Source organism: Fringilla coelebs, assembly GCF_963513975.1.
Source record: "Fringilla coelebs genome assembly, chromosome: 2".
Lineage (NCBI taxonomy): Eukaryota > Metazoa > Chordata > Aves > Passeriformes > Fringillidae > Fringilla > Fringilla coelebs.
In genome coordinates, this window is record NC_140029.1 from 65,870,101 (window position 1) to 65,882,402 (window position 12,302).

Genomic DNA, 12,302 nt, shown 5'->3' on the forward strand with positions numbered 1-12,302 from the left:
TTCCTTATTTTTTTTAATGTAGAGAAGGGCTTTTCAGTGGATAAACTAAGAGTATAACAAGACTTTGGAATCAGTAATAAAATAATCACAGATTAAATTGTTTGATCTATTCAACTGTTACCTGTGAGTAATGTCTCTGAGACAGGCTACATGGTCAGCATTTCCACTGTGAGTCCCAGGAAGGTTTCCCTGCCCCCAGTTCCTGTATGCTCTCAAGTATGTCCTTATGAAGCATGAAAAGAGCGCCTTGCCTTCCTCTCATTTCCTCTGGTCCTCCACAAGGACCAGAAGGGACAAACTCACCTTTCCTGGGCAGCTGAAGAACAAGACTGTAGGGCTCACCACTGAGCACACTTCTCTTCCATCAGAGTATAACTTTTGCCGGATAAAAACCTTCCTTCATTTTTTAGCTAATGTAATAAATGTAGGTATAACTACTGACCGTATTTCACAGCATATGAAGACAATCTCTTGACCTCAAAAATGAAAGTAGTCAAATCTGTGAGAATTAGTTTGGACATGTTTAATAATGTCATACAGTTCATTGATCAATTAAACTTTAAAAGAAATTTCAGCAAGACACTTGGGATAATTTTCCAAATATCCAAAAAGTACTTTGGATTGGTTCATAGTTAATATTATATGGCAAATGAAGCTCAGGACCACAAAGAAAAGTCTTCAGTGAAGAGCCAGATATTTTTGTTGTTTCAGGACATTGCTAACCAACCCTGCCAATGTGTTGTTAAAACACACCAACATGAATACTTGGACCTTTCAGAAATGCATTATATAACCTGTAGAAAAACACACTGTGCTGTGTTTTCTGTTATAGACCTTTTCCTGTGGCACTAGAACTGTGTCCAAATGCAATACAGCTCTTTAAATGCAGACATTGTATTCTTTATGCTTGCTCCATACCATACCATTAGTTGTTTCTTATGATTTTTGTGTCAAGCAAGTAATTGGAAGCACATTACCAGGGCTGCTTCCTCTGACTCCAGCCATACCAAATGCATAGTCTGTGCAAGTTTTCTTCTGTATTTAGAGGATCCAACCAGTGCTAGAATTCTCTTGTCATGGTCATATTTTTAAGAAAAGTTGTTGCTGATTTCTTATGAAATTTTTACTTTAAAAATTGTCTCTTCAGTGTCTGGGATTTGAAAATTTTTTGCACTTACTAAAAAACTTCCTGTGCCTCAGAACACCATCCTTGACACATTGTAACTTAACCACACAGTCCCAACACCATAAAATCTAATACAGGTATTAGAAGACAAGGCATTTTTTAAAAGCCTGCTCAGAAATGCTTTCTCTCGTAACACTGACATTAAGTGTTAATATGCAATTAGCACTTGCATATTAATCTGTTTAAAGATTACAACTAAGCAATGCAGTGCCCACCCCGTTGTGGAGCATTCTCCAGATGGTTCATTCAGCAAGGATCTCCTCATGGCATAAGGTACCTCTGGATCAGTTCTGGTCTGCCCAGTCCCAGGGAAGCCCAGTATTTGGACATCGGAAAAACTCCTGCCTTTTACTTAATTTTCTCTACATTGCAAACAGGAAAATTAATTCCCTTTTAGCTGTGTTTGGCAAGGAGCAGGTCCCCTACCTGTGTCACCAGGCTTTGTTAGCTCCTGGCAGCTGTTCCTTCAGCTAGCTCCCCAACGCTGTGAGAGTGGCCAAGGGTGTTTAGGAAGGGGGCACAGGCAAGACTTAGGCACTGATTACTTTAGGTGAGGGAATTTGTAATTTCTTTCATAGCATCTTCCCATTCCCATTAGTATCTAATAATTCATTTAGTAATGAAAAATATTTTATTGAGGAATGACTCGCACTTTTTCACTAGTCAAGCAAAGTACCTATCTGTATCTACTCAAGCTAATTAAGTTGAAAAATATTTTAGAGGAAATAAACTTGGCAAAATCATAACTTTGAAACCATCTGCTCTGACCACATACACTATTATTCCAGACATTTTTTCTTTGAAAGAAACAACCTGAATCCTTGAGAATGCATTTTTCTATAGGAGGAGTACATTCTGTTGCTCTTCTTTAAGGCTATTTTCAAGATCCTTACAGTAGGAGTAAATTTTCTTATCTTTCACAACAGTCAGAGGCAGCTTCACTGCTAGTGTCTGGTAGGCAAATTTGTCTCTACTAAACACTCTGACATTTCATTAATGTACACCAGGTTTGAATTTGGCTGAGGTAATCAATTCTGACAAGATCCAGACATATATAGAAAGGTGCATGCTGACTCTCCTTTCATTCCAATCTAAAGAGCATTTTTTACCAGTAGTAATCCTAGTGATTTTACAACAGTTTGAGAAGTTACCTGTTTTTCATCCCCAAAGGAACTTGGCTCCTGTGGTTATAAGTATTATCAAAATAATGTAAGATCCCAAAATAGGTGCATTTGATTCGAGTTCAAATCTGAAATTATTTAGTGAAAAAATACAGTTTTGTAATAAGAGAAAAAAGTTTCTGCATAGCTTTACTAAGCATTCAGCTAATGATTTAATCCACTGTATGTATGTAATAGACTCATATGTGTGTAAGTGTATTGGGTTTGTATGGCAAGATTTTGATAGCTGGCCTGCTTAAGTGAGATGCTGCCAGAACATTACCCCTTTCTCCCATGTTCAGTGCCAGATACTCCCAGATGGACATGCTTCTGGCCAAAGCTGAGCCCATCACTGGTGGTGGTAGTGCCTCTGGCACAGCAGATTTAAGAAGAGGAAGGAAGGAAGTGCACAGGAACAATTTCAGACAGAGAGTCTGAGTGTGTGAGCAACACAACTCTGCGCCCAGGTCAGTGGAGAAGGAAGGGCAGGAGGTGTTCCAGGCACCAGAGCAGAGGCTCCTCTGCAACTGGTGAGGAAGACCATGGTATGGCAGGCTGTCACCTGCTGCCCATGAAGGTCCATGGTGGAGCAGAGATCCACCTGCACCCCTGGGTGACTCCACACTGGAACATGTGGATGCATGAAGGAGACTGACACGCTGGGAACCCTGTACTGGACCAAGCTCCTGGCAAGACCTGTAGTCCTGTAGAGAGGGGAGTCCAAGCTGGAGCAGGTTTGCTGGCAGGACTTATGACTCCATGGAGCACCCATGCTGGAGCAGAATGCTCCTGAGGAACTGCACCCCATGGAAGGGATCCAAGCTGCAGCAGCTCATGAAGAACTGTAGCCCGTGGGAAGGAGTCATGTTGTAGAAAGTTGTGGAGAACTGTCTCCCATGGGAGGAGCCCCACAGTGGAGTAGGGCAAGGGTGTGAGAAGTGCTCCCCCTGAGGAGAAAGGAGTGGCAGAGACAACAGGAGGAACTGACCACATCCCCCATTCTCATCTCCCTGCACCATGTGGGGGCAGAGATAGAGAATTCAGGAGTGAGGTTGAGCCTAGGAAAAAGGAAAGGGTGAGAGAAAGCTGGTTTTAAGATTTGATTTTGTTTCTGATTATTCTACTCTGGTTTGATGGGTAATAAATTAATTGCCCCAGGTTGAGTCTATTTTGCCCATGATGACAATTGGTGAATGATCTGTCCCTGTCCTTATCTTGATCCATGAGCCTTTCCTTTTATTTTCTCTCTTTCCCCTCTCCAGCTGAGGAGTGGAGTGATAGGGCAGCAAAAAACCACCAGAGTAGCGGAAGGAAAATGCTTATTTTCTTTTTCTTTTTTTTTTTAATGCAACTCTGTCCCTCTTTGATACATATGTTGCTTTTATTCTATGCTTTTTATATCAACTCTTGTGTGCTGCTACTCTGTCATCTTTATAAAAGAAAACAATGGGGAAATAGGGACTAGTGATCAAAGGAAAGTATGACATAAAAGCTTGATATATACTTCTTTGAAAAGCTATCTGAAAAATATTAAATATTTACTTTGTTTTGGTGAAATTCAGTTTTAAGGATCATATTAAAAAAAAAAATCTCATCTTTGTAACCGATAGACCATAAAGTATCGCACAGGATAGGTGGGTAACACGGGTTAATGAAACACTGGGGAATGCTAGTGCTTAGTTCACATTGTGTAAACATTTTGTAATGCATCTGTAAGAGTTTTGTCAGTATTAAAGCATGTAAACCTGATTTTTAGAGAACTAGCAGGGAACATACTGAGAGCAGTTTGTTCATGGCTGTGGAATTAAGTTTCACTGTTTGCAGACCTCAGTTGTGCTCCTTGGTTTCTACCTCATGTTCTGTGAATTCTCCCCAAATGTTGCTGATTAAATAAGAAGTATCTGTGAACTTGCTTTTCAGTTTCAAGTCAGGTTTTGAAGTCCGCGTATTTAGCTGTCTGTTGTCTCCTTGTGTACTCAGCCAATGTAGAAGTGAAGCTTTATTGTGAAAAGTAAATGTTTGTTTCTGTGCCCTAACTATACTTTAGGCATTGAAGGAAAGGCAGGCTGACCCAGCCCTGTCTTACTGATACAATCAGTATGGAGTGAGCTTGCACAGGCTGTGGATTTATTTTAATTTTTAAAATCTCTATCTACTAAAGATACATAGAAGGAAAAAACTTCACAGAGGCAGCAAGAAACTAACTCTCTTCCTTTCTTCTCTCTGTAGTTTGTTGCTCAGCCCAACTGCCAGCAGCTGCTCGCATCCCGCTGGTACGACGAGTTCCCTGGATGGCGGAGGCGACACTGGGCAGTGAAGATGTTGACATGTGTTGTGATAGGACTCCTTTTCCCAGTCTTCTCTGTGTGCTACCTGATAGCTCCCAAGAGCCCACTGGGGCTGTTCATCAGAAAGCCATTTATCAAATTTATCTGCCATACTGCATCGTACTTGACTTTTCTGTTCCTGCTGTTGCTTGCCTCTCAGCACATCGACAGGTCAGACCTCAGCATGCAGGGACCCCCTCCAACCATCGTCGAGTGGATGATTTTACCGTGGGTCCTGGGTAAATGTATTACTAAAGAAAATACAGTGAAAAGTGTTTTGAGCACTGTGGTTTTGCCAGGCATTCCTGAGGCGGGATACAGCAGAGTTCTCTCATGAATTATTCACTTACCAGAGCAGGAGGATGGTCCAGCTCCTCCAGTGCTTAGCAAGAGTAGTTGACAATGTAAACAAACAGTAGAGTTTGAAAATCCAGAGTGTCACCATCTGATAGATTACAGTGAGGAAAAACAAAAGATATGAAGGATTTCTTCCTATGGCTATGCAGTGCCCTGAATCATATACATTGTTTTTCTTTTTAATATCTAATTCCTCCTGACCAGAAATTGTCTTGGTTCTTTTGTTTTTTTTTTTAATTTGCTAATCTACTTTAGAAAAGGATCCCTTTGCTAGAAGAACTATTTTTCGTGTTGGGAAATGAGGCATAATATAATTTCTGTAGTGTTATTACTAAACTTAGTTACCTAAAGTATGCTTTCTAAATGACAGATGCACCCATTGCAAATAGTGTTGATCAGCATTTTCAAGTGAGTATTTTCATTAAAATATGCAGACAGAGTATTTTTTTGGTGCAAGAATTTGTCACTCATTTCAAACCAAATATCCTGTATCAGAAAGAATAGGAAAATTCTGTAGCATTTTTAAAATAGAAAAAAAAACTTGTCTGTCTATCCTCATAGTTTAAAATAAAAATTTTGGGCTGGGATTATTAAAAGCCTACTTTGTGTGGGCCATGTCATCCTTAAACATGATCCTTCCTGCGATCCTAGTATAATCCTAGATGCTCCCTAACTTTGCTTGTCTATCCTGCTAGATAGTAATTTCTCTCAGTGCGCTGTGGTCTCTCCCCTTTTTCTTACTTTTAGAATCACCACAAGTTGGACCAGGTCAGGGCAGAAGGAGGGACTCTATTGTCTTGACTGCAAGAATTTAGGTTTGGTATATTCATTAAAATTGTCATCACATAGACAAGTACCTGCACAAAAATTCATGACACTTTGGTGGGATTTGATATCATTACTTCTCCCAGAGCTTCTCATTAAGATACACTGTGTACCTTCCATTTTTCTCAAACATTTGGGTTTCTTTAGAGCAATGTAACTGTCAAGGCTTTTGACCCCATTGATCCTATATAATTTACTACACAGTGTTGAATTTTTAATGCACTATTTGGTTGTGCCTGTTATTCTGGAGAACAATAATTCAGTGGCTTTTCCTCTGTATGTACCTTGGTAGAGCACTGTGGGTAGCAGTAAGCAGACATGGACACTTAGAAAAACAAGTGTGCATGACTGAAAAACCTGTCTACACTTACTTGTCAGGCACCTGTCAGAAGGACCTGCCTTCCACAGGTGAACTGCTTTTTGGGATTTCCCCCATGGAGGCACAGCAGTGCTCACCACCAGTCTTCACTGTAAAGTGTGTTTTCCTTGGCTGGGTAAATGTTTTTAATACATTAAAAAAAGCCAAAACCTAAGATTATTGCAAAGAAATTATTCCATCTGGGAGGTTGTCTAGACTGGTACTTCTTACAGACAAGTCAGGCTAATTTCCATAAGCAAGATTCACATTTAAATATTAAAAGAAAATTTTCCTCCAGTTAATTTTCCCACTTTAGCACCATCAATAAATGAGAAACTAATATAAAACCTAGTATCTTTATACATTACCTCTTTAGAAATAAATGCTACAATGCTGAGGAGGAGCAGGAGATTCTTCTGTGCTGTGCCATGCCCAGAGGAGATATTAGTACCTTTTCTCTCTGGCCTTCCAAAGTAGCAGGTGGTCAGTATCTACTCAGCTTTCACAGTATCCTGAGGCTAAGGGGTAATAAGAACAAATGCACAGCTGACACATAGATCTTGACATGCCAAAGTGGATTTTGTCATTAACCTGTCTTTTAATAGAGCTGAAAGAAAGAGGCACAATTTGAGAAGGGCAAGAGCTAGTTTTTGTAGTAAAGGCAATCCAAAAATTTTAGTGACTAGCTCCTCTCCAGAAAACACTCAGTGGGAAGAGGAAGAACCTCTAATGCCCTCAACCTCTGACATAGTTGTTTACTTAGGAAGATGTTTAAGTAACTCAGCATCCCAAAGCACTTGTTTGAAGAAGCCATTAACTCTGAGAATTACGGTGTTTAAGATAACTATCACTTCTAAAAGCAACATTAATATTTTCAGCATAAACTCATATGGCTGGATTTTGCCTGTGCTGAGCAAACCCTTCATCTGCAAGCAGTACAGATCAAGTCAAGGGAGGCACTTCCATAAACAAAAGTTCATGAGCATGGATGAAGATCAATATTTTGACACCATTGGTTAAATAGCTTGTAGTCAGTCTAGACTGTGCTGTTCAGAAAAGCCACGCCTTCCAAAATCTCCTGCATCCGAAATGATTCATTTTGCACACTGATCTCTAGTGTTTCCTAACTAGCAGTTTCCTGTTCCATTTTCACATTTTCTGTGTTCAGCTTTCAGGTTTTGGTTGCTGTAGTGCCTTAGCCTAGCCCAATAATGAGGCCTCAGATTCACCCATCATAATTTAAGGCAATTCATTTAGTACCTGGTTTCCCTGTTCCACTGAAAGAGACACACATCTCCACAGGACATTCCAGTTCACAACATGTGATGAACAAGTCTATTTCAGTTTTTTTGTTTGTATATTTTGCTTTTTCATGTCATGTTTTTCTGTTTGGTTGCTTTTTGTTGAGGGGGTTGTTTTTGTTCATTTTGTTTTGATGGATTTTGCTTGGTTGGTTTTTTTCAGTGGCAGTGGTTGTTTTTCTAAAGGAATGAATCTCAGCCAAACCCTGCCCTTTTCCTATTCACATACATTAAACTGTAGTCTAGTAATCTTTTAATAAACTTAAAATTTTTCTTAAGTTCTAATCAATAAGCTAAGGTTTGTTTCCAGGCTGCAATTTAGTTTGTTGTCTAATCTCTTCAAACCAAAAAATTATGCAGTAACCTCAAAAAGAGTAAATGAAGCACTCTTCAAGGGAGACTATATCTGAGGTACATAGAGATACTTCTGCATTTTCTGGATGCAAACTAAACAAAATTTATTATATAAGTAAAAACTAGTGTGGCTCTAGGGTTATAGTTCTTCTCTGAAACCTGCAACACAACCAAGTAAGTACTTCCTTGGGAAAGGATATCCTGGAGCAGAAACTACATGTCAAAACTATTAATATTTCAAGCAATAGATTTTTTTTTTGTTTTTCTTAGTTCAAATAGCTCTGGTTGTGGTTTGCATTTCAATTCAATGTCTCTTAATATTCAGAGAGGAAGAAGAACTCACTGTTGCAGGTTTCTCGTCGACGTGAACTTCAGGACACAAATATTTCATGCAACTTTAGAAGTTTCAAGAGTGTCCGTAATAACCTAAGCTCTCCAGTGAGCAAATAGTAATTAGCATTTGCCAACTACTATGTAATAGAAGGCTGAATGTGAATAATTAGCACATAATTAAAAGTGTCACTACAGTAGGAAGCTCAGAGGGAAAACTTGTATTGGGCTACATTTCCATGGAGACTATCGACTTCACATTTTAAAAGTCTCTTGAGGAAACTTCTGCATTAATTTTGTCTTTTACATGATGAGATGATTACACAAGTGGTGCTCCAGTATGTGGTGATTATCTATGGAACAGTAAGTCAGTGTTACAAGGCTGTCATAACCTTAAGAAGTAGTTGGGGAAAAATTTCTCCGTAAGAAGAGTCAGAATCTCCTGTTCTTGCACTTAAAAAAATAAGAAACAAGATTTGGCTCATAAGGAAATTTAATTGTCATCTTATTACTGGCTGTTGGTTCACACTACAGGAACATAGGCCTATTTACTATACTTGAGAATTCATCACCATTGAAAAATGAACAGGAAAATCAAGAATATCATCTTGGGAAAAAAACAAGGAGGAACAGATTTTTCAGTCATCATATTCCCTATCCAGTTCCTGTGTCCTCTGAGCATGGTAGCAGTGATGCAGAGGGGAAATCCAACAAGCCAGTACTTAACCCTCTGTGTGCCTCAACTGCAGCTCATGTAAGGGTGATGCTGATCTCTGTATGTGTGTCACAGCTGTTTTTCTGCCCTAAACCAAGGCCTCAAACCTAGCAGTGCCTGTACTAAGTGTCCTCACAGTGGGCATTTGCTTCACCAGCAAATGATGCGAAATTCAGAGGAGAAAGGCATCAGCCAGAAAAATTTAGAGTTCAGTAGTTGTGGTTAAAAAGCTCCCTGCCAGTTTTTCAGGGTGACTGTAGCAAAGGAAATGTTTTAGGGGATTTCTTTTGATGACTTTTTTGCTCTTTTTTGGTCATATTTAAATGTTAATTTTATTTGCATTGTTTAAAAGCCTGCCTGGAGCAGGAATACAGCCTTACTGTATCTCTTGAACAACATATTCACCATCCTTTCTGTCAGAATGGTTTATACTATTGGAGTGCATAAATCTATAGAGAATGTGGATGTTTGGGAACTGTGCAAAATTGCAAACATTTGTGGTTAGCAAACTGCTGGTGGGATGTATGGAAATGGACGGTCTTGTCAGTCCTTGGCGCAATGTACATCCAAACTGATGGCACAGCAAGACACTTTGGAATAACTGATCATAGAGGGGGCAAGTACAGTGTGCATCATCTTCTAAATTAGGTCAAGAAAGTGTGGTGTAAAAAATTAAACATTTAGTATGAACTGACATGTTTCAGGGAGCAGAGATAGAGAGCAATATGGCTGGCAAGATGAAACAGTACATAACCAGTGGTGACATATATAGCACAGAGGAGAAAAACAACCCTAGACAAAGCAGGAACACAACTTCTTTTTAAGGAAGGATAGTGCACATATTGACCACAAAAAGCCATTAAATCCAAACTACTGCAAAACACAGGCTAACTGCAACGACAGGTCACATTGTTCAGGTTCCTGTACAGTCAGATCTTTAATTTCCCCAGGGATTAATATTTCATAGTTTCTGTCTCACAGTGCCTGCGTCTAGCAACTGGTAAACTTTTTTGCTGATACTATTAGCAATATCCCATGCCACAACATGCAACCATCACTCATCCATCCAATGTGCGCCTCTAGAACAAGTCTGGCTCCAGCTCTTCAGAACCAGCAATTTCAGTAGTGGATGACAACAGCATGACAGAATCAGAACATTCTCAGTTGGAAGGAACCCACAAGGACCATCTCCTAAGTGAAGGGTCCATACAGGGATCAAACTTACAACCCTGGCAGTATTAGAACCACGCTCTAACCAGCTGAGCTTTGAGTCTATTCACCTCACATTAGTGTTCTCTTCTTTAGCCTGAACAAAATCAGCTCCCTCAGCCTCTTCTTATGCATGAGGTGGTCCAGATCCCACTTAGCTTGGTATTCTTCCATTAAGTTCACTTCAGCCAGTTAATATCTCTTCTTTGCTAAGAATTCCAAAACTAGCCACAGTAATTAAATTATTTATTTAAATGTCAGGAGAGCCACTTCTTCTCCAGACTGCCTGTATCTTGCCATAATATGACCTTTTATTTGATTACTTTAACTCAAGTTGAAAGTATTTAAGGTAAATATTTTCTATATAGAGTATTTTATTTTATTCTTTGGTTGTTGGTGATATTGGCTGATACATGGCTCTTTGTACTTTAAGATTTAGTCCAGAGTGGTCTTGTTATTTCCAAAATGGAAGCCAAAGAAAAATGTTATGTTTCGATTATTAAAAAAAAAAAAAACCTAGGTGACTTTTCCCCTGGAAGTACTTTAATGGTGCCTCTGGCTGTGTCATTCCCACTTTTTTACCTGACCTGACACAGGACCCAGACACTGCACAGCTGTTCCCCTCACAAACAGGCATTTCCCCGTAGGAAAGCCAGAGGTGTGTGTTTGATTTGCCCATGTTCTCTTGAAATAGTTGTACCCTGGTAATAAAATATGCTCCAGAGAGTGGAAGCCCCTGAATTATGCCAGGGTGCCTCTTGTTACCTTCATACGTTCATATACCTTCAGCAGAGATCAGTTCATCAGCCCAGGTGTAAAACAGAAGAGTTTATCATTCCTCACCAATACTCACTGAATTCCCTGGAAGGACTTTCCTTTGCTTCACTGAGCTTTAGATCATTAGTAGCTTGTCTCACTTCTTGTATCTGTGAAAAACTCTACATCACATAGCAGAGCAAGGTTGATTTTGTCAGTTAAATGGTTTCACAGCCCAGCAAAAATATGTTCTCCAAGAAACATGCTAAAAGGCAGTTGTTGATCTTGGCATGCAAAGATTGACCCCAAGGAACCTCTTGCTTCTCATCAGTTAATGGTAAGAAACAAAAATAGCACAGAGCAACCAACCTTTTGTGGGAAAGGTAAGGCCAAAGTTAGTAAGGGATCCACAAAACTTTTAAAGCCCAAACAAAGTTCAGGATATTGCCTTTAATATCTCTCTCTATAGAGACAATTTTTGATGTTATTGTTCACAGTGAGACTTTAACCACAATTATAATTATAAACCACAAAAGGCAGTGTTGTAGAGATGGCATAAATCTTAGTGAATTTCCACAGTTGCTGGAAAAATTTTTTTTCAGTTGCTCAAGTTTCAGTACAACATAGGAATTAAGACAGGCTGTGTCTATGTTTTTTTCTTAGAACCTAAAACACCTCTGAATAGATTTCAGAGGGAAGTTATTTCTTTGTTGTTTGTTTCTTCTGCATGAGACTAAGAGATCTTTCTTTCCTTAAGAGTAAAATTACAGCTCTAGGTAGCTATAAAGGATCAAACAGGACAGAAGCAAAATGTTTTCTAACCAGAAGTTGTCTGCCAGCACTAAAACATACTCTGTTTAACCCAAGGCTTCATCCAAAGGAACAGATTTTTTAGTAACAGTATTGAGCTGGTGCTCTGCTCAAAGTTGCAAGTCTTAATTTATGAAAAGAAAAGCAAGTCCACTTTTTTGAAAAGACATTTCAGAATCTAATATCCAATGATTTCAAGACTGGAAATACAGCTTCAAAATCAAAATCTATAGATAAATATCTAAAATAAAAGCTAATCTTATCAGTGTATATTTATTGATGCATCTAGACATTAATCATATCCAGTATGTGATATCTATTACTAAATTCTTATGGATTTTTAAAAGTGTTATGAGGACTTCAATGGAAGATGTTCTTTTTCTCTGAACATTTTTATTTCAGTGCTTTTTGTTTTATAAGACGTATTTTAATTTTGTTGCTTTGAATAAAACTTATTTTATTATATGTGGGGTTTATTTCAGAAGAAACAACTTTTTTCATTAATGTTCAGAAAATTTTGCTACAAAAAAAAATGTTTAGCTCACAAATTCATTTCTCCAAATTAATTTTATAAATTTTAGTTCCTTTCCTGCTTCAGGCAAACTGGACTTCAG

At 38.8% G+C, this 12,302-nt stretch overlaps 1 protein-coding gene across 1 annotated transcript in view; it reads left to right on the forward strand.

The window, feature by feature from the left end:
* The window catches only part of TRPC4 (transient receptor potential cation channel subfamily C member 4), a gene marked incomplete at its 3' end in the record, with an annotated part of 126,363 nt that overhangs the window by 86,449 nt on the left and 27,612 nt on the right, over nt 1-12,302 (forward strand). The window contains exon 4 of the mRNA XM_084227086.1: nt 4,576-4,912. Coding sequence (XP_084083212.1) covers nt 4,576-4,912 — 337 coding nt within the window. The remainder of the gene's footprint in view (nt 1-4,575; nt 4,913-12,302) is intronic.